This window comes from Schistocerca gregaria, chromosome X, assembly GCF_023897955.1.
Source record: "Schistocerca gregaria isolate iqSchGreg1 chromosome X, iqSchGreg1.2, whole genome shotgun sequence".
In the NCBI taxonomy this organism is placed as follows: Eukaryota; Metazoa; Arthropoda; class Insecta; order Orthoptera; family Acrididae; genus Schistocerca; species Schistocerca gregaria.
Window position 1 is genome coordinate 104,487,141 of NC_064931.1, and position 23,705 is coordinate 104,510,845.

The 23,705-nt window shown below is 44.9% G+C and overlaps 1 protein-coding gene across 11 annotated transcripts in view; it reads left to right on the forward strand.

Annotated features, from left to right (window-relative positions):
* LOC126297857 (protein sickie) overlaps positions 1-23,705 on the forward strand; it is a 1,116,277-nt gene that overhangs the window by 651,983 nt on the left and 440,589 nt on the right. For 2 of the 11 annotated variants that reach the window (XM_049989133.1, XM_049989134.1), the window contains exon 1: positions 6,913-7,114. The exons of the other annotated variants lie outside the window; for them this stretch is intronic. In XM_049989133.1, the coding sequence (XP_049845090.1) occupies positions 6,974-7,114 (141 nt within the window). In that variant the 5' untranslated portion in view covers positions 6,913-6,973. Of the gene's footprint in view, positions 1-6,912; positions 7,115-23,705 lie in introns of those variants that run through there. 11 annotated transcript variants of the gene reach the window in all.

The window sequence follows — 23,705 nt, forward strand, 5'->3', positions numbered from 1 at the left end:
TCAGTCAGGAACCGCGCGACCGTTACGGTCGCAGGTTCGAATCCTGCCTCGAGAATGGATGTGTGAGATGTCCGTAGGTTAGCTAGGTTTAAGTAGTTCTAAGTTCTAGGGGACTGATGACCTCAGATGTTAAGTCCCATAGCGCTCAGAGCCATTTCAACCATTCTGAACGGGAAGCGTCGGTTTGCTTCCCGTGACAAACAAAATTATTTTTAAAGCGGAATTTCACGTTCCCATTCGACAGAGCAGTCCAACATTAGTCTAGTGCGATATTTGTTTTATTGTCATGTATTAACCCTTTGTGCCCAAAAGCACAGAAAAAATAATTTTTAAAATTCTTCACAAAATTAACCTTTACTAACATAGAAGCCACTAATCTATTATTTTAAGGGGGTAATTTCACTTTGTAATATAATTTTCAAATTTTTCACAAAATTAACCTTTGTCGGCCGCGCGGAAATAGCCGAGTGGTCTTAGGGAGCCGAGTGGTGTAAGGTGCTGCAGTCGTGGACTGTGCGGCTGGTCCCGGCGGAGGCTCGAGTCCTCCCTCGGGCATGGGTGTGTGTGTTTGTCCTTAGGATAATTTAGGTTAAGTAGTGTGTAAGCTTAGGGACTGATGACCTTAGCAGTGAAGTCCCATAATATTTGACACACATATGAACATTTTTAACCTTTCTCGTCATTGTAAACAACTAATATAGGAATAAATAGGCAAAAAGTAAACAACGAACTCTTTTAAAGTTGTGGTTTCATTTTGGAACCATTGGGACATACAGATTGCAACCACCCTTCATTTCATGAGAAATATTTTAAAGCTATCTCGCGTTTTTCCAACACCAAATCCCACATTTCGAAACTTCCATGAACCCATAATGGGTAAAGCAAACTATACTCCTAAGTAACAAGCAAAAATGAGCCTAGGATTTAAGAAATTTACATCAATAGTAGATACTGCTCCAGTGTTATCATTTCTAAATCACTCATAACAGCAGTAGTAAAACCTCAAATTTACGTCACAGTAACTTTAGATATGCTTAGAATTTCAGTGTCCGTTATCTGCTCAACGTGATCACTATAAAAGAAATGAATCTCACAACCTCCTACTCACGTGGTACACCAGCAACAACTAGCAGCGCTGCTGCATGATTTTAGCAGTCAGCGGGGGTCATGGTGGTGCTGTTACTACTGGATTACTGATTATTCTTCGTGGTTTACTGTACCTGTTAATACATATCGATAAAACGAAAACCGCGTATATATATATATATATATATATATTGTGTGTGTAACCGGAAACAAACCGACGGTTTTCGTCGACACTGGTGGTCGTATGAAAGACGTGATAGGCAGTATTTGTTTGGACTGACTCCAGCTACCCACTGCTAAAACGAAATTGTAAATATCTTCCGAAACACCACAGAAAATGTGCCTACGACTCTTAGGACGGACACCATGGACACTTGGATGACAGCTAAATCTATTGGTTCTACTTTCAATTTACTTAGCGTTATTCTCTCGCTTTATAGCAGATACCTTCCATTGTCTCCTCTTCACTTTTAATATTACTCATTCCTAAGGCACTGACGAAAAAAAATTGCAACACTAAGAAGGAATTGTGCAACAATCGAAAGTTGGGGAGGCCTGTTTCTACATCTGAAAGATTATGTCTATTAAAATTTCACGCCAGTGGCAATAAGAATGGCGCTGGTAGCGCCACTATGAAGCTGCAAATAAGGTTTGATTTAAATACACACTGTAAAGTTCGTGAGCGTTAGTTACCTTTGAGATTCGACGTGGTGAGTGGATGTTACTAAAATACGTTTAAGGCGACAATGATGCGATTATCAAAACTCACTGAGTTTGAACGAGGTCATGTAACAGGGCTACGAGAAGCTGAATGTTCTTTCTGCGATATTGCAGAAAGATTTGTCAGGAATATAGCTACTGTACATCATGATTGCAGTCAGCGGTGGTCACGGGAATGTACGGCCTCGTGGCACGCCGAGAAGGAAGACCATCGTGTTCGGCTTATGGCTCTGGCGCATCGTACTGCATCTGCAGCAGAACCTCAACGATGTCAAAGTTAGGTAAGGAGTGCTATGCGTGAAGCGTTCAGTGAATTCGAAAGTAAAATTCTATGTACCGACTTGACAGAAATCCTAGGAAGTTCTGGTCTTACGTTAAATCAGTAAGTGGCTCGAAACAGCATATCCAGACACTCCGGGATGATGATGGCTTTGAAACAGAGGATGACACGCGTAAAGCTGAAATACTAAACACCTTTTTCCAAAGCTGTTTCACAGAGGAAGACCGCACTGCAGTTCCTTCTCTAAATCCTCGCACAAATGAAAAAATGGCTGACATCGAAATAAGTGTCCAAGGAATAGAAAAGCAACTGAAATCACTCAACAGAGGAAAGTCCACTGGACCTGACGGAATACCAATTCGATTCTACACAGAGTACGCGAAACAACTTGCCCCCCTTCTAACAGCCGTGTACCGCAAGTCTCTAGAGGAACGGAAGGTTCCAAATGATTGGAAAAGAGCACAGGTAGTCCCAGTCTTCAAAAAGGGTCGTCGAGCAGATGCGCAAAACTATAGACCTATATCTCTGACGTCGATCTGTTGTAGAATTTTAGAACATGTTTTTTGCTCGAGTATCATGTCGTTTTTGGAAACCCAGAATCTACTCTGTAGGAATCAACATGGATTCCGGAAACAGCGATCGTGTGAGACCCAACTCGCTTTATTTTTTCATGAGACCCAGAAATTATTAGATACAGGCTCGCAGGTAGATGCTATTTTCATAGACTTCCGGAAGGCGTTCGATACAGTTCCGCACTGTCGCCTGATAAACAAAGTAAGAGCCTACGGAATATCAGACAAGCTGTGTGGCTGGATTGAAGAGTTTTTAGCAAACAGAACACAGCATGTTGTTATCAATGGAGAGACGTCTACAGACGTTAAAGTAACCTCTGGCGTGCCACAAGGGAGTGTTATGGGACCATTGCTTGTCACAATATATATAAATGACCTAGTAGATAGTGTCGGAAGTTCCATGCGGCTTTTCGCGGATGATGCTGTAGTATACAGAGAAGTTGCAGTATTAGAAAATTGTAGCGAAATGCAGGAAGATCTGCAGCGGATAGGCACTTGGTGTAGGGAGTGGCAACTGACCCTTAACATAGACAAATGTAATGTATTGCGAATACATAGAAAGAAGGATCCTTTATTGTATGATTATATGATAGCGGAACAAACACTGGTAGCAGTTACTTCTGGAAAATATCTGGGAGTATGCGTGCGGAACGATTTGAAATGGAATGATCATATAAAATTAATTGTTGGTAAGGCGGGTACCAGGTTGAGATTCATTGGGAGAGTCCTTAGAAAATGTAGTCCATCAACAAAGGAGGTGGCTTACAAAACACTCGTTCGACCTATACTTGAGTATTGCTCATCAGTGTGGGATTCGTACCAGATAGGGTCGACGGAGGAGATAGAGAAGATCCAAAGAAGAGCGGCGCGTTTCGTCACAGGGTTATTTGGTAAGCGTGATAGCGTTACGGAGATGTTTAGCAAACTCAAGTGGCAGACTGCAAGAGAGGCGCTCTGCATCGCGGTGTAGCTTGCTCGCCAGGTTTCGAGCGAGTGCGTTTCTGGATGAGGTATCGAATATACTGCTTCCCCCTACTTATACCTCCCGTGGAGATCACGAATGTAAAATTAGAGAGATTCGAGCGCGCACGGAGGCTTTCAGACAGTCGTTCTTCCCGCGAACCATACGCGACTGGAACAGAAAAGGGAGGTAATGACAGCGGCACGTAAAGTGCCCTCCGCCACACACCGTTGGGTGGCTTGCGGCGTATGGATGTAGATGTAGGAACCTGAGCGACAGTTAGCACCACAGTGACACAATGAACTGTTACAAATCCGTTACTTCAAGAACAGCAAGGAGCCACACGCCCTGTAGGGTGCATTCCACTGACCCCAGACCACCGCCATTTGCGATTTCAGTGGTGTCAAGCGAGACTCATTGGGGGTCAGGGTGGAGATCCGTTGTGTTTCCTGATGAACGCTGTTTCTGCCTCGGTGCCAGTGATGGTCATGTGTTGATTAGGAGGAGGCCAGTTGAGGACCTAGAAACAACCTGTCTGCGTGATAGACGCATTGGACCTACACCTGTAGTTATGGCCTAGGATGGGTTTTCTTATGACAGCAGGAGCACTCTCGTCGTTATCTGACGCAGCTTGACTGCAAAATTGTACATCAGTCTGCCATTCATGAACAGCATTCCAGAGGTGTTTTCCGACGGGATAACGCTCGCCCGCATACCGTTGTTGTAACCCAACTTGCTCTACAGAGTGTCGACACCTTACCTCGGCCTGCTGGATCACCAGATGAATCTGCAATCGAGCACTTATGGAACATCATCGGACGACAATTCCAGTGTCATCCACAACCAGCATTAACCGTTCCTGTATTAACCGACCAACAGGCATGGAACCCATCCCACAAACTAACATCCGGCACCTGCACAATTAAATGCATAGACGTTTGCAAACTTGAATTCAGCATTCTGGTGGTTACACCGGTTGTTAATGGCTAGCATTTCCTATTTTCCATGGTTTACCTCGTGATTACATTAACCCGTGATCTTCCAATGTTAATCACTTAAATACGTTACCTAGAAAAATGTGTTCTCAAAAGTCTTCATTTTATGTTAATTATTTTTTGCATCAGTGTCTGTATAGCATTAACCTTACCATTTTATGTTCTCCAGTTTACCACAGACTCACATTGATCTAAGATTCCCCGTTACCACTTATTTATACAGTGTGTATCACAATTCGTTTTACAGGTTTCAATGGCTGTAGAGGAGACATAGTAGATACAGTCTTGATGAGGAACCCATTTCCGAAAGTGCGCCGTTTCGATATAAAGTAAGTTTGAGGATCGGACGTATAACTTTCAAATGTCCCTCTTCACATTACTGAGAAGAGGGCACTGTTGTGAGTCCCTGTTGTAATTATGACATCACATATCGTGTCCGTCCGATCACAACGGCTACGAGAAAGCCGTAGCTTCGCAAGCAGGAGCATTGACTGTGGTGCCCGCATTCGGCGACGCACCCTCGATTTTGAAGAGGACGTTCTTCGTCACGTATAATAGAACCTGACGACGAGTACTCGAAACATTGCTCTTGTAGAGCACACAGGTGAGAGCCCATTGTCTCCGATGTGCGCGTACCCTGAAGCACAAGAATTGAAAGTGATCCTATCTTCAAACTTATCTTGCATTCAAACAGTACATTTCTGGATATGGGTGCCTTATAAAAACTTCATCTACTAAGTCCCCTCTACAACTAGCATAAAAAAACAGCCCTACATTTTCTTTGCTTTATTTTTGTATCGGTTACTATAATAATAATAATGACGTGTAACTAGGGCCTCCCGTCGGGCAGACCGTTCGCCTGGTGCAAGTCTTTCCATTTGACGCCACTTCGTCGACTTGCACGTCGATGGGGGTGGAATGATGATGATTAGGACAACACAACACCTAGTCCCTGAGCGGAGAAAATCTCCGACTCAGCCGGGAATCGAACCCGGGCCCTTAGGATTGACATTCTTTCGCGCTGACTACTTTTTTTAAAATCTCATTTTGTTCGTTGCATCTAATCGGGACGAAAGTCGTAAGACATCCATTTAAGATCGTTGTTGATACATTAACTCAGTTTTTTTTATTACAGAGGGCAGCTAACCCTCTGACCGAACACGCTGAGCTACCGTGCCGGCACCACTCAGCTACCGGGGGCGGACTATCGGTTACTATTATTTATCCCCTCTGAGACTTTCCCCGGTTGGGGTTCCGAATCTGCGACTATTTTACACCCGGAAAGTTTGGTTCCAGAAGAGTACAACATAAATGCAAATGGTTTGCTACGGTGAGATGTTTTACGTGGTAGCTTCTTGTTGCTTTCTGTCCGCCTCCTTAGTTGAGTTGGTAGCCGGTACGGTAGCTCAGCGTGTTCGACCAGGGGACACGCCAGTCTCTGTAGTAAAAAAAACTGATTTAAGTTCTCATCGGTAGAATCTGAAAGGCGACGTGCAATATCCGCAATAATCACTATTGAAAAACAAAGAAGAAACAGATGGAAAGGAAGAAAGGGAAGAATGGTGGTCAGCGTGGCTGACTGGTGTGGGAAGGTCCCAGGTTCAATTGCCGGGCCATCCGCGGTGGCCGTACGGTTCTAGGCGCTACAGTCTGGAACCGCGTGACCGTTACGGACTCAGGTTCGAATCCTGCCTCGGGCATGGATGTGTGTGATGTCCTTAGGTTAGATAGGTTCAAGTAGTTCTAAGTTCTAGGGGACTGATGACCTCAGCAGTTAAGTCCCATAGCGCTCAGAGCCATTTGAACCATTTTTTCAATTGCCGGTACTGTCAGGGAGTTTTCCATCCTGATGCCAGCTGAGGATCTACTTGAGAGAGAAGTAGCGACACCAAAATCTGCAAAGCCAACAACGAACTGGCCCGACACCCCTCCATACTGCATCCAGATGGCGCCATTGACTGAGGATGACACGGCGGTCGGTCGGTCGGTCCCGAGGGGGACCGCGACTGTTGTTTTTAAAACAAGCCACGGATCCTACAAGAGAGTCTAATTGTGCAGAAATGAGCGTGTAATAGAGCCAGGTGGAGAGGTGCCAGTCAATTGATAGGTAGACAGTTACGAAGGAGAAGGAGAAGAATATGAAGTTGCAGTCTAATCTGTTGTGGATAAGCGTAAATGGAAGTGCGCGTCGACACGGATGTGCCGCGTGCGTGCGGTGAGCAGATCCTGGGTGTCGCGTCCGTGTAGGCGGCTGCTGCGCCGGGGTGGGGCGGAGAGCATCGCGGACGTGCCTAATGTGTGATAGCTGCGGGGACGCGCAACGTGCAACGTGCCCGCCGACCCGCCGCTGCAGCGCCGGATGTCGCCGACAGTCTCTGAGGCTGCCGCTTGCGAAACGCGTCCGCGAAAACCCGCCGCGGAAGCTCCTCTCGCACTGCGACGCCGGCAGTCGGACGGGGCGCACCGCTGTCCACGAGCGGCCAACCTCCCATTACTCCCGGTAAGTCTCGATCGTCGGTGACACATCTATTAATTCGCACGCTGCTTCAGTTCGTTTTGTGCGCGGCTCTTCAGATTGTAGCAAGTCGAGATCCTATCGCTGGTTTTTTTTATTTTTGAAGCAGACGAAATACTGCGAAAAAGAAAATGTGTGTGAATTCCTAAGGGACCAAACTGCCGAGGTCATCGGTCCCCAGACTTACGCACTACTTGAACTAACTTATGCTAAGAACAACTTACACACACCCGTGCCCGAGGGACGATTCGAACCTCCGGCGGGAGTGGCCGCGCAATCCGTGACATGGTGCCTCAAACAGCTCGGCCACTCCGCGCGGCACTGCGAAGAAGAGATATAAGTAAAGCTGTCCTCAAACCGGAGGTTGGACGGAAGGCAACAGTGCTTTGCTAGGCATTATCCTACTGGAGATGGCATGTCCTTTGAACTGTCTTCACCAGCCAGCTCTGTCGGTGCAAAAAGCTAACGTGGATTCCGAACGATGGTGCAAATTTTCCACATTAGCAACCCACTGCTTGAGCTGAACGAAGCGATTAGTGGCAGAAAATAGCCCAGGACAGACTGGGGATTGAGCCTCAAACCTTTCGTAGTCGAAACTTTTTTTTAAATAGACATCGTGGTCCTCGGCGACTGTAAACACCATTTACGCGTAGCGCCCTCTATTGTAATTTCGGCCGTGAGACCACTATAAAGTGCAGTACTCCGAGCATGTGTAGTATTTTAATCCTGTTTATGCAACAGATGGCCGGCCCGAGTGGGCGAGCGGTTCTAGGCTCTACAGTCTGCAACCGCGCGTCCGCTGTGGTCGCAGTTTCGAATCCTGCCTCGGGTATGGATGTGTGTGATGTCCCTAGGTTACTTAAGTTTAAGTAGTTCTAAGTCCTAGGGGACTGATGACCTCAGAAGTTAAGTCCCATAGTGCTCACAGCCATTTGAACCATTTTTTGCAACAGATGACAACAACATTAAGTACTGAATATATATATATATATATATATATATATATATATATATATATATATTCCTAAGGGACCAAACTGCTGAGGTCATCGGTCCCTACACGTACACACTACTTAAACTAACTTATGCTAAGAACAACACACACACACACACACACACACACACACACACACACACACACACACACATGCCCGAGGGAGGACTCGAACCTCCGGCTGGAGTAGCCTATGACAATGGCCACAGGGCTGATACTATTGGATTTTATGAATATACAGTTCCGAGATGTGGAGCTATAGAAGGATATCAAAAATTAGGTGGACTGATAAGAAAATGGATGTGGAGGTTCCCCACAGAATCGGCGAAAAAGGAACATACGCAAAACATTGACAAAAAGGGATAGGCCATGTGTTAAGACATCTGGGAACAAAACTGTAGGGGAAGACAGAGATTGGAATACATCCAACAAATAATTGAGGATGTAGGGTGCAAGTGCAAATCTGATGTGAAGAGGCTGGCATAAGAGAAAAATCCGTGGTGGGCTGCAAAGAAAGAGTCAGAAGACTGATGACTCAAAAAAAACTTTCTCTTTCTCTCTCTCTCTCTCTCTCTCTCTCTATATATATATATATATATATATATATATATATATATATATATATATATATTACGGTTACAGCGACCATATTGTCTTTAATAAACTCATTTGATTTTTAGTCTCGCATATTCCTGCTTTCTTCTACCAAACTAACAAATTAAATTATTTAACAATTGATTACTTGTTCACAAAATTACATAATTATAACAGAACACAAACTCAGTTGATAAATATTTATATACATTGAACACACATCTAAGTCCTAAATATCGAAATTGTGTGATGGCAGCTGTGGCTATTGTTTCCTTTTGACAACTTGGTGCAGCGTAATTAGTATTAGGGAACTTGCGAAGTTTTTATTGTATTACTTAAGTTTTCTGATGGATTTCGTAATGATTTAATACCAGTGATACTCCAGACTTTCCTCGTTTTTCTTCGATATCACGCAGTGGCAAGCAGCCTGTAGTATGCGTCTCATTTTCGGGTAAAATGTTTTGTATGGAAGCAGTATATATTCTGTAGTTATTGTGTAAAATGGTGTCCTATGTGCGACAGTCAGCTTTTCTCTCTTATATTTCCCAATAGCCGGAGGCTCGAAGCTTATCAGTGCGCGTTCTACCGTGTGTTACAAATTGCACGACGGATAGGAGGTCGAGAGACTAAAGTCTTTTCGAACACTTTATTGTTTGTTGATTTCCTGTGCTCCTGTCCGTACATTACCCACCGAGGTATATTGTTCTATATTGACCCATATCTGTTCCCAATTTCGGTTTTTATAGATATCTTCCGTTTTTTCCCGTTTCATTATGGTATCTCCATTGTACACTTGTTTACTTGTGACTCTTCGGTTTATTGCCTTATGCATACAGTTGTGTCTATAAAAAACGTTCGAAGATGTTGCAGGAGTTAGTGGATGGCCTGAAAGTCGAATGGCGCTTCTTCGCTCTACGCTAGTGTTTCTTTTATTAAATAGTTTGTAAGGCTTTCTGTCGCGTAGTTCCAGTGATACAAGATATTCTTCATGAAAAGAGTAATCAATTTTTCCCTAATATCCACTAAATTTAAATCTCCATTTCCGATGTCATTTTCAGGATTTTATCCTCTGAGACAGCTACTCACATGTTGAGAGGATTTATTAGTGGCCATAGTCGAAGAAAGATTCTTAAAGTTTAAGGGTGCGCTAGATTACTTCAGACATTCTCAGTGGCTTCAATACTGTTCTACTGCTCAGGAATTTGATGTTTTTTGTTTTCTGGTGACAACTGATTTTGGTCTGTCCCAATAGGCAATTATCTCTCAACGTTTTAAGGATTTTCTAGGATGTTACACGCCCACGTTACATTTATTCAAAAACTTTCTTATTAAGTTTAGCATTAATATAGCATTGTCGCGGAGGAGAGTTACTATCAGTGCTGTAAAAACTCTATTTAATGGTTTCCAAACAACTTATATCCGAATAAAATGTTAAAATGGTTCAATTGGCTCTGAGCACTATGGGACTCAACTGCTGTGGTCATCAGTCCCCTAGAACTTAGAACTACTTAAACCTAACTAACCTAAGGACATCACACACATCCATGCCCGAGGCAGGATTCGAACCTGCGACCGTAGCAGTCGCACGGTTCCGCACTGCGCGCCTAGAACCGCGAGATCACCGCGGCCGGCAATAAAATGTTATTTATGTCTCATATTCTTACGGCACCACACTCACAGTGAGGGAACTCCGTATGTTTTCGTCTGTGAGGATTACTGAGGAAGGGAGATTGAATCTTATACGGATTACGAAGAACAAGGGATCCGACGGAAGATTACTTGTCTATAATATTTCCATTTACTTTGTTTGTATACGTTATGTTCATCTCACTATTTTCGTTTTGCTCTTCCACCTAAAATTTAATACGTTTAAGTTTGCCTTACCTTCCCTGCTGTAAATCATCACGTATTTCATTTTTTTTTTTTTTTTTTTTTTTTTTTTTTTTTGAGCGTGTCCCACATCCACATAACAAATGGTTCAAATGGCTCTGAGTACCATGAGACTTAACATCTGAGGTCATCAGTCTCCTAGAACTTAGAACTACTTAAACCTAACTAACCTAAGGACATCACACACATCCATCCCCGAGGCAGAAAACGAACCTGCGACCGTAGCGGTCGCGCGGTTCCAGACTGAAGCGCCTAGAACCGCTCGACCATTACGGCCGGCCCACATAACATTTTACCGTCTTCGCCATTCCTTTGTTTCCCCTGTTGATTTTCATAATATTCACTATAAGTGTATCAGTTTTCTTTATGACAACTGGGGTCAACATGTTTTGGAGCAAACTTCTGCAGTCTGTTACGGCCAATTGCACTACCGTTCTGGAACAGTGAAAACTGGAGTGATTCTGTATACACGCAGTGCTAACGCGTATGGGAGAAACAAAGTAACTATCACCTGTTATCGAGTGCGGCGGTGTTGCGTAATAGTCTGAATTAAGTATTTGCAGCGTTATCAACTTTTACAATATACCCCCTCTACAATCTTTAGATAAACTTTTTTCTTTAGACAACAAAGTATTGTTTGTGATTTATACACGTCCAACGAATACAGTGTATAACTAGAAACATTTTCGTCCAAAACGACCGATACTCTGTTACGCGCGGTGTTACAAATCCTTGCTCCAGCAGTTAAGAACGATGCCAGAGGGTGTGTTATTGCAACGGCTAACTCCACCCGGATTTATTACCTCCATTTGTTCTGCTTGCTTTTGCTAGTAAACGCAGGGAAATGGAACGAACATTACAGAATGGAGGAAATGTAGCGGAGTATTAACTGTTCGTATCTCCTAGACTTTAGATCTTCTCTTTAGCCGTTCAAGTCAAGGCCTGTTGCGAAGACTGCTACAGAGGTATCATTTAGATAAGACAAAGCTCGAACGCAGAATCTCTTGTAGAACTGTTCGACCCACAACTCGAATTCTTCTGTTATTTGTTGTGACCAGATCTCGAAAATTCCCCCTCTAGTTTTTGGAAACTTGTAGAAAGGTCTTTTGGCACCAAACTTCTGAGGTTATCAGTCCCTAACCTTACCCACTACTTAAACTAACATACGCTAAGGACAACACACACACCTATGCCCGAGGGAGGACTCGAACCTCCGACGGGTGATTCCAGGCGAACCGTGGCAAGGCGCTTGAGACACAGCGGCTACCCCCCCCCCCTCCCTCCCCCATCTACTATTCGCGTTATTTACAGTGCTTATAGTGCTTACTGAGTAGACACGTATGTGTGAGAGGGTAATATGCTGCCTGACTCCTCGTGTCTCTCTCGGAATTTCAGCAGTAAACCTCTTCGTGATGCACAACGGCTCTCTTGTGGCGTCTGCCACCGGAAGTCGGTGAGAATCTCAGTAAAACCGTTGCGCTTACCCAACAGTCCCGAGACAAAACGCGCCGCTCTTCGTTGGATCGTCTCTCTCTCTCTCTCTCTCTCTCTCTCTCTCTCTCTCTCTCTCTCTCTCTCTCCATTCTGTTAATCCAACACTCACGGACTGGTAGAACGAGCTCTCGTAAGCCACTTCTCCACTTCTTTTACGGATGAACATAATTTCCCTTAGATTCTTCCAATAAATTTCAGGTTAACACCTGTTTTCTAAATACTAGTTTTGTGGCCATTCCACTTTAGGTCGCTTCTGTTACACTTAGGTTTTTTTACTGCTTCCGCTTACTTGCCAGCACCATTGTAATAGAGCACGAACGACCTTCCCGGTTAGCCGCGCGTGTCAAAGCACCGCTTCCTCGACAGAGCGGTGCGCTGGTCCCGGATCGGATGCGTCCGTCGTATTAACGACGGGGGTCGCTGTGCAGGCCAGCCTGATGTGGCTCGTACGCCGTATCCCACATCCCACTAGATGAATACCGGACTGGTACCCACGTCCGCATCAGTTATACGTACGTAAAATTTAAAAAAACATTCGGCCACTTCCGCATGAATAACAGGGCACGCAGTAAGTTGGGGTACACACAGTCCGTCCCGGGGTTTAACGGAGTGGCGACAGGAAGAGCAACCCGCCACCCTTAAATTCACCATGCCAAGTCCGTTCATAACCGTGCCGATGCTGCACAAACGTACAAGAAAAAAAAAAGAGGAAGTTTAATAGAAGAGTAATGGACCACTACGCATATGAATGCGAAATAAGTTACATTTATTTATGTTGAGGGTTAACAGTCAGACGATCCCCTGCAGATCTTCCTGCGTTTCACTATAGTCTCCTGGTATTGCAGCCATCCTGTAGACAACAGCATCGACCGCGAAAAACCTCACACTTCGAACGTTATCCACTTGATTATTTATACGTGGCGATCAAAAAGTTTCGGTTCGAAGGCCGTACATTCCCGAGTCGATATGCAAATCACGCAAAATCACAGTGAGCATTGAAGCAATCATCCTACCGCCGCACCAGGCTGAAGATATATGTATTGTAAGATACCGTGGCCTGCTGCGTGAAGAAGTCCGCAACTGCCTGCTGCGTATTCTCGTCCGGCAGGAATTGTCGACTCTTCGAGGCCTTTTTTAAGGAATCGAAGGTGTGATGATCGCACGAAAGGAGATCAGGGCTACAGGGCGGCTGCTCGAGTGTCTTCCACTTGAGGTGACCCAACTTCTGTCTTATGACATTTGTGGTATGGGGTCGTGCATTATCATAAAGCAGCAACACCCATTAGGGAGACGTTCCGCCGGCCGAGCGGCTCTAGGCGCTACAGTCTGGAACCGCGCGACCGCTACGGTCTGAGGTTCGAATCCTGCCTCGGGTATGGATGTGTGTGATGTCCTTACGTTAGTTAGGTGTAGTTCTTAGTCTAGGGGACTGATGACCTCAGATGTTAAGTCCCATGGTGCTCAGAGCCATTTTCGTCCTCATAGCGCAGATGATAGCGTACGAGACCGCTCATCCTTTGAGTCGGTTTCGATCATTACTACCGTCTCGTGTCCAATTTTTGTATCGCTCTCTTGTTCGGTTTTAGGAAACAAAACGAGGAACACATTCGGCACACCGTTTCTGGCTGGTTTTTGGATTTCCGCGTGCAATGGCCTAATTTGCCAAGTTCAATGCTAATTAACTCGGAAAAAGCGCAAGGCATCGAATTTTTTTTTACAACAACTATTTCTCAGCACAACTTACTCTGAAACACTCTTACAAACTTTTCAGCATGTTTCGGACCACCCTGTGTATGTATTGTAAACAATAATGGTCTTATAATACTGCCTTGGGTTCAAAAATGCCTCTAAGCACTATGGGACTTAACATCAGAGGTCATAAGTCCCCTAGACTTAGAACGAATTAAACCTAACTAACCTAAGGACATCACACACATCCATGCCCGAGGCAGGATTCGAACTTGCGATCGTATCAGTCGCGTGGTTACGGACTGAAGCGCCTAGAACCGCTCGGCGACCGCAGCCGGCCAAAGTTTAACATTCCGTTACGATTGTGATGCGTGCATGAGTGGAGTGAGTGGACAGAATAGAGCTGCACGCAACGACGAGCTGATATTGGACCACGCATTGTATCCACAAGAATACAACGGATCGTGTAGCTTCAGCCACTTTGTTAGCTCGACGCTGCAACACTAACCGATGTGTACCTGTCTACGTCGACGTTCGGTCGCGCTCTGCTACGGGCTAGACCTACGGTACGCGTGCCATTGAGTCGCCTTCCATTTTCCAGAAATTACAATTCCTCACGCTGCAGTAGATAAGTGAATGTCGTCGCTGGCGTGTTGAGTTTAAAATTATGCTTTTGGACTGTTCCTGTTCGTACTTGACCTACAGCGATGCGCACATAGTTAACAGACGCTACTGTGGCGACATCAGTGTAATAGCTTGCATTGCTGGCCGGAATAACTGGGCAACGGTAAATGTCATGGTTTGGGGTGCTATTGAATATAACAAGTGACCTCGTCTACTAAGTATTAGAGCTATCACAACAGTAGCCTCCATAGTAGAGAGATTTTAAGATCGAGGTTCTTACAATATTTTAGAAAACTCCATTTGTCGCATTTTACTAGACAACGTGTAAAACCTTTACCAAATAACGGCAGCATGACTACGTCGGTGGCCTGTAGGCTTTTCTAACATGTCGTCAACAGGACAACACTGAGTTATGACGTATGTAATTTGTCCATTATGGTGTCCTAACAACCACTGTTTTTGCATTGCGGACTTGTACACAAGATTCCTCAGGAACATGTCTACTGCGTCACGTTTAGAGCCGTCGTTTTTGTACCACAGCCGGCCGCTGTGGCCGAGTGGTACTAGGCGCTTCACTCCGGGACCGCGCTGATGCTACGGTCGCAAGTTTGAATCCTGCCTCGGGCATGGGTGTGTGTCATGTCCTTAGGTTAGTTAGGTTTAAGTAGTTCGAAGTTCTAGGCGACTGTTGACCTCAGATGTTAAGTCCCATAGTGCTCAGAGCCATTTGAACCAATTTTGCACCACTTTGCTTTCTCAGATAAAATATCATGTACAGTTTTGTCGTCTTAATCATGTATGTATTGTCATGTAGCAGCCTTGTGTTATAAAGTTAATTCCAGCTCCTTGTACCCTTCTTTGTACTGCAACTTCCACTAAAATTAGTCTCTTAAGTATCCACTACAAAACATACAATTTCACTATCGGATTTGCTCTCGTCTTGTATACCCGTAAAAAAGCTATAGATGTGTGGTGAGCCATCCTACCTATTGCCAACTAAAGTTTTGCATCACACCGATATGTCGTGCTGGTGTGTCGCTATTGTGACTGTTCCTGTACCGACTGGAACGTCACTCGTGGGACACTTTTTGTAAACATACACAGTTACCATAGGCGTTACGTATGGGCAGAAAAATTGCATCATTTCAACTGAAAGCAAAGTACCAGTAGGCAAGCATTAGAGACGCCTGCCGAACTGTAGGGTGAACATCCATCACGCCGCGAAGGACCACTACGCCCAGTGATCGCGTCGGCATCATCATCTTGCGTGCACAATGCTTGTCAACCAGAGCAGTTGCAGTGCTCCGGGGTCAAAGTGATGTGGTGCGGACTTGGAACCAATTCCATTTGGCAGGTCGTGTTGAAGTCTTAAACCTCACAAACGGTCCACATTCGACAGGTGCAAGCAATGATCGATGTCTACGGCTTTCGAGTCAAAGGATCCGTGGGTTGAGTACTCCAGAACTGAATTCAGCATTCCAAGAGGCTACAGGACGTCATGTACTTTATCTCATGAAACTGTTAGGAGAAAATTGCAAGGTGCGAATTTCCATTCCTGACCACCAGGACGAACAACACGTCGTACACCACAACACCATGGACTCCCTTACACATGGGCAAAGATCATGGAGAATGGACACCCCAGGAATGGCGTCAGGTGTCGTTTACGACGAAACTCTGATTTGTTTGTATCCTGATAATTGCATGCAGTGTTGACCTAATGAAATTAAACTTTCCTTAAGACATATAAGTCTCAACTTTATCTTCGGTAATGATAGAAGCTGAAGAAATGAATCAGAATTTGTGCTACGACCAGTATTTAAACCCAGTTCTGCTCCTTATTAGACAGGTGTTACACCACCATAGCAGTATAAATAGCACAGCTGCACGAGTTACGCTAGACCACTGCCCTTCCTAACACAACACTGACTATTTAGGAAGGGGAAAATGGGCTGAAGGAGTATATGAAGTTTGTGTAAGGGAGAGCGCTGGACTAGGGTAGTATATGCAGTTACGAAAGCTCTACTGCTGAGGTAATGTATAACTCAAATGGCTCTGAGCACTACGGGACTTAACTGTTGTGGCGATCAGTCCCATAGAACTTAGAACTACTTAAACCTAACTAACCTAAGGACATCACACACATCCATGCCCGAGACAGGATTCGAACCTGCGACCACAGCTGTCGCGCGATTCCAGACTGTAGAGTCTGATTCCTAGAACCGCTCGGCCATTCCGGCCGGATGTGGTGTATGTCTAGTACAACAGCCTAGTACGCAGAACTCGCAGGTTCAAAGTCCTGGCCGTGGCACAAATTTTGATTCATTTTTTTTTTCAGTTTCTATCCTTATCACATACAGTGTGTTTGGAGATAAACCGGTAATATTGAACGCATCCAACACTATGTCTTACATGTGCAACAAAGAAGTGATGGAGTGATGTTCTGGAGTGGCTTTATACACTCCTGGAAATTGAAATAAGAACACCGTGAATTCATTGTCCCAGGAAGGGGAAACTTTATTGACACATTCCTGGGGTCAGATACATCACATGACCACACTGACAGAACCACAGGCACATAGACACAGGCAACAGAGCATGCACAATGTCGGCACTAGTACAGTGTATATCCACCTTTCGCAGCAATGCAGGCTGCTATTCTCCCATGGAGACGATCGTAGAGATGCTGGATGTAGTCCTGTGGAACGGCTTGCCATGCCATTTCCACCTGGCGCCTCAGTTGGACCAGCGTTCGTGCTGGACGTGCAGACCGCGTGAGACGACGCTTCATCCAGTCCCAAACATGCTCAATGGGGGACAGATCCGGAGATCTTGCTGGCCAGGATAGTTGACTTACACCTTCTAGAGCACGTTGGGTGGCACGGGATACATGCGGACGTGCATTGTCCTGTTGGAACAGCAAGTTCCCTTGCCGGTCTAGGAATGGTAGAACGATGGGTTCGATGACGGTTTGGATTTACCGTGCTCTATTCAATGTCCCCTCGACGATCACCAAAGGTGTACGGCCAGTGTAGGAGATCGCTCCCCACACCATGATGCCGGGTGTTGGCCTTGTGTGCCTCGGTCGTATGCAGTCCTGATTGTGGCGCTCACCTGCACGGTGCCAAGCACGCATACGACCATCATTGGCACCAAGGCAGAAGTGACTCTCATCGCTGAAGACGACACGTCTCCATTCGTCCCTCCATTCACGCCTGTCGCGACACCACTGGAGGCGAGCTGCACGATGTTGGGGCGTGAGCGGAAGACGGCCTAACGGTGTGCGGGACCGTAGCCCAGCTTCATGGAGACGGTTGCGAATGGTCCTCGCCGATACCCCAGGAGCAACAGTGTCCCTAATTTGCTGGGAAGTGGCGGTGCGGTCCCCTACGGCACTGCGTAGGATCCTACGGTCTTGGCGTGCATCCGTGCGTCGTTGCGGTCCGGTCCCAGGTCGACGGGCACGTGCACCTTCCGCCGACCACTGGCGACAACATCGATGTACTGTGGAGACCTCACGCCCCACATGTTGAGCAATTCGGCGGTACGTCCACCCGGCCTCCCGCATGCCCACTATACGCCCTCGCTCAAAGTCCGTCAACTGCACATACGGTTCACGTCCACGCTGTCGCGGCATGCTACCAGTGTTAAAGACTGCGATGGAGCTCCGTATGCCACGGCAAACTGGCTGACACTGACGGCGGCGGTGCACAAATGCTGTCCAGCTAGCGCCATTCGACGGCCAACACCGCGGTTCCTGGTGTGTCTGCTGTGCCGTGCGTGTGATCATTGCTTGTACAGCCCTCTCGCAGTGTCCGGAGCAAGTATGGTGGGTCTGACACACCGGTGTCAATGTGTTCTTTTTTCCATTTCCAGGAGTGTATATGGCGCCACCGTAAACCTCTCGTGGTTGTTGAAGGCAAACTCACTGCTCTACGTTACAGGAACGAGGTTCTAAAACCAATAGTAGAACTGTATCGCCATTGTTTTTGTGACAGTTTCACCTTGATGGATGATAATGCATACTCGTCGTGGTGTTCTCATGAACACGTTTTCTCAGCGTGCCAGTATTACCAGAAAAAATGGAGCTGCTTGTTCCCCGCACGTGCACTTAGTCGTACATGTGTGGGATCAATTGAAACGAATTGTTTTTGGGCGTCGACAACGACCACTTACTCTGTAGGACTTACGAAAAATTTCCGTTAAAGAGTGGGCCAATTTGGACCACGGCTAGCTCGATGATCCCATCTATGGTACTCTACGAAGGATCGAGCTTCCATCCGAGCAAGGACGCTCTGCCACGTATTGACGATGCTGCCAAAAAGCCCCATGCGAAACAGGCGATTTTGTCTTTACACAAATGTTTGGTTTTTGGATTTGGTGATATGGACAAATTGCAAGTGAATATATACACATGCTTCAGAGCCACTTTTTGTTTTCAGCGCCAAGAAATCCCATATAAGGCATTGATGCAATTTTTTTGTTGGTGTGTGTATTTGTTCTCGTATTACATCGAACTATCTCAGATAGAAACAGTGATTACGTCACTGGTCAAATTCGACCCCCCTCCGAAATCGGTAGGTTCAGCCCATCGGATTGGTGATAAACCTGAAACGTGTAATACCTAGCATGGCATATGACAGCACATTAATATCTCGGTGACATTACTGGCTGTATATAGAGTTTCTCTGTAGTAAATTACATCTGTGGACCCCTGTATGCATTCTGGAGCACGTTGTGAGCATGCAGATGTTATTCTGACCATTGAAACTTGTATCGATTTCAGGAGATCCGACACGGAATCGTATGATGTGTGAATTCCGGTATATCTGCCGTGCAGTTAATATTCAGACAACGCAGTCGTGTTCGCGTTCCCTCCCGGACAAAGTCTGCGCAGAGAGCGAGGACTTGTGTGGTATTACCGCGTGGCAGCCATTGAAATCCGTGAGAAGGCGGCTGGCTTTTGCTTCTCCTATCGGGGAAGGCATTGTCCTTGCTCATGAAAGGGAGCCGCTCGACAAGTCCGTTATTAGGAATACCTGCAGGCCCATTCATTACGCCGCCTTCCCATCCCACGTGGTTCGTTGTCGTTAGCCTGCAATTAACTGCCATAAATGGTCGGCTACGAAGAAAGAAATTTGTTTCCTAGCTTCCACCGTTTATTAATAGATTGTTCCCGCACGAATGCTCTCTCGAAACAAAAATAACAGATGCTCAAGTCGACGAGGCATATCGTTAGGCACGTCAACAGCATGGAGAAACGTGAACAAAATACGTTAACAGTATTCTAAAATCAAAGAGCACAGAGGTCTTGGTGTTCAGGTAATCTTCACTGTCCTGCATTCCCCGGTGTATTACAGTTGATTTTCGCCGGTGGGTCTTCGTGAACGTTTTCTTAAACTTCCAAGAGGCTCTGCATACCCAGCAACATGGAAGATCTGATTTTCTGACCTAGCGATACTGCTACGACCAGAGTACTGCGATCTCACATTGTAGTTGTTAGGGGTCATCCCACCAGAAAAAATGGTATACGTCAGTGACCGCTTCGGAAGGAGGTACTTTCAGCGCTTTCACACTCAACTGTGAGCCATTCTTAAGTATTCCCACAAGAACAGCCTCCACATTCCTTTCCTATCAGAATTCAGTTCAGAATAGGGTGCATCCTCGAAAAAATGATAGTGAATTTTATGGAATACCTTTATCACATCATTGTGTTAGCTGTTTAATTAGGGGCCTTTCAAGTGAACTGTCATTAGGAAATATTTGTATTACCGGCCTAAAGTCTGAGTAACATCGTATGCGTTTGTCGTGAACAGAAACATGCTGTTCAAATTACGATTGTGTCACGTGACATCGTGCTATGAACACGAAAAGTATTCTCAGCTTTACAATAATTATATTCGCATTTGCGAATGTGGTGAAACTCCATGTGCACAATTTATTGGTGCCAATGAAAATTTGTGCCCGAACGGGACTCGAACCCGAATTTCCCGCATTACACGAGCAGCCGCCTTAACCTTTTCGGTTATACGGGCACATTTCCCGGATAAACCCAAACTTACGTACGTCAGCGTTTTGTGTACATCATACGCTCGCACAGATACTGTGAATTTCGTTCAGGGAGAGATGTATGATTAACCCTTTCTATCACTATGTTGCAGTTCCGCAACATACCATTCAAATCTCCATAAATATTTTTCTCGAATCTTACAGCACGAATCTCTTAATGTTGTAGTGCTCAAACATTACCTCTTCCTTTCTAAGTTCTCACGGGTTCCACCAAATATCTCTGCTGCAAGTATTTATCAGTCGTTTTCCAAGGATAGTGTATCTGAAGTCAGCTGTTTTTGAAGCGCAAAAATCGGAAACAAGTGTTACGTAAGCTGAACTTACATTGTATTTAACAGGTATGCTTCCGTTTTATACATTCTGACAGATATATTTGGGAAATTCATGGAGGTATGTACCGTCTATGCAACTAGTTGCAACCGTTTGTTTATTGCCATACGCGTTACGCTTCTTTTGTTTGTGAAGCATCTTCAGGGGCCTCAAACACACATTTCCTTTTTATGCATATAGTAAACGTATTATGTACTTACTTACTCCTCGGCTCTACAGTCCTTGAAGGGTCTTGGCCTGCATCACAATATCCTGCCATTCCATCCAGTCCATGGCTTTCCATCTCCATCCTCTGACATTCAGCTTTTTCATGTCTTCATCAATTCCGTCCACCTGTCTCTTTCTGGGACGTCCCTGCGGTCTTCTGCCTCCAGCTTTGGCATCAAAAATCTTCATACATGTTCTACCTTCTTCCATTCAGACCACGTGTCCTGCCCACCGCAGTCTTCTTATTTTAACGTCTAATTCTTCATCTACATTTACATAGGGACTCCGAAAGCCACCGTATGGTACGTGGAGGAGGGCATTCTGTACCATTTACTTGTCATTTCCTTTCCTGTTCCACTCGAAAAATGCCTCCTTGTGAACCCTAATTTCTCGTGTCTTATATTCGCCGTCCTTAAGAGCAGTGTATGTTGACCGCAGTAGAATCGTTCGGTAGTCAGCTTCAAATGCCGGTTCTCCAAATGGTAGTGACAATGTCAGGTTCTTCAAAACGTTGTACGAGTTCTGCACTGGTACGGATGCGCCAAGCTTCTTGACCGTATATTGTGACATACATTTTACGCAGAACCGTTCTCTCACAAATGCGAAGGACCCTTTCCTCATTTGCAGTCATGGTCCACGTCTCGCCGTCATACATAACAGCCGGTCTTATAACTGGTTTATAAACGAGAATTTTAGAATTTCGTGATACAAACAAGCTTCTAAGCATAGGTAGTGTGGCATAGCAGCGTCTGTTGCCTGCTACTATTCCAGTTTTCATCTCGCTGCAGGTATTATTTGTCTCTGTGATAGTCGTAGGTTTCGTTGGTTGGTAGTTGCCATATATTTGGTCTTTAGGACACTGGCTACCACATTGATCTCTCTCTCTCTCTCTCTCTCTCTCTCTCTCTCTCTCTCTCTCTCACACACACACACACACATACATACACAAATTTTCATACAAATAAAAACCAACGAAAGATAAACACACAGCGACAGTTGACAACACTAAACGCTGGAAACACACACATGTTGATTACAAATGAAAAATGATGCAAGTGATGTAAGTGATGTGTTGTAACAAATGTGGGTGAAATAACGCCGGAAATCGGCGAGATGGAGCATGAGGCCTAGTGAACATCTTCCCAGGACCACACATATGGAAATCGTAAGTAACACCGAACGATAATTTCACCTCCCGAAATTTTTGCTACAGAATTTGACTGTAATCTGAAAAACAAGGGAATAGCATCACAAAATGCAACATGGTAACATATTGTAACTACTACATAATACTTTTACTATATGTATGAGAAGAAACATGTACCACAGACCACCGAAGATGCTTCACAAATAAAAGAAGCGAAACGCGTATGGCAATAAACAAACTGCCTTTCGTCTAGTTCCTTAGACGGAACCTATCTCCGTGAATTTTGAAGCAACTAAGGAACGATGGAGAAAAAATGACGATATATTGGTAATTATAATGTTTTAGGCATATAAGTGAAGATATTTCTATGTTGCAGTAATGCAACACTGCGTAAATATGACCCTCAAGAATCGACTATTACAAGCATGACGCTTCACTGGAATGACGATTCACCTGGCGAGAGATATTCCAAGATATAAGAATTATCGTCTCTCTTTTGATAATTTCTTCACACCAATTCCATTGTTGATGTACCTGCACCAAGAGGGAATTCTTAGCCTCAGTACTATTATAAGAAACTGAATTACTAAGTGCGAAGGAAATGCAGGAAAAAGAACGCGGGTATTCGTTAGAGTATCTAACCGACAACAGTGCGGGAGAAGTTTCTGGGGTTAGCCGGAAGGTTAGTGAGACAGCAAATCTGGCAGCAACATTTGCAGGGGAAGTGTCAAAATCACAGATGCAGCGCTGTGTGAAGTCTTAAATAAAGTACATTTCCCATGACAGGCCATTGATTGCTGGCGAATATAATCGGCATATGGGTGAGATGGATCTAATCAACAGTATTCTGGGAAGATATAAAATGCACTTAAAGAACGAGAGATGGCATGTGCGTGCGTTTTACCATTTTCTTGGCATGGCTGTAGGCCATTCCTGGTTGATATAAGAATGTGCGCAAAAACAGAAAGGGTTTTAATGATAAGCAATGAGAATTGCCGCTTAATGTGGCAGAAGTATTGAGCATTTAAACGCAGGATCCCTGAATGCAGAAAACCTAGTGTTTCAGTTGGAGAGGGCATTCAAGCAAAGAAACACAATGACCCCACACAGAATATGCCTCTAAAACCTAGTTGGTCACTGCTCAAACTAAGACTAACAAGAGTATTAGACACAAATTCTTAAACGTACAGGCTATGCACAATCCCTGCGTGAAAAGTGCGGTGTTGAACTCCGTTTCAACAAACTGAGCAACTGTTTCAACAGATTTCTTATCGAGTAGCAGAGCTGAAATGCAGCGCTTCGTTCGTAAAATTTATGCCTTGAAATGACGATGTTGCATAACGTCAACACACAATGTTTCCCATAGAAATTGTATTCTTTGAAAGAAATTATTTTCTAAATTATTTTTCCCTGATACCATGTATACCGAAGAACACAATTTTAGCCATTTTGCTTAAATTTAGCGATTGAGATACAACGGATTGAAGTCGCGGCCTTGTTTTTGGCATTAAATACCATATTTCAGTGCCTGTATTGAT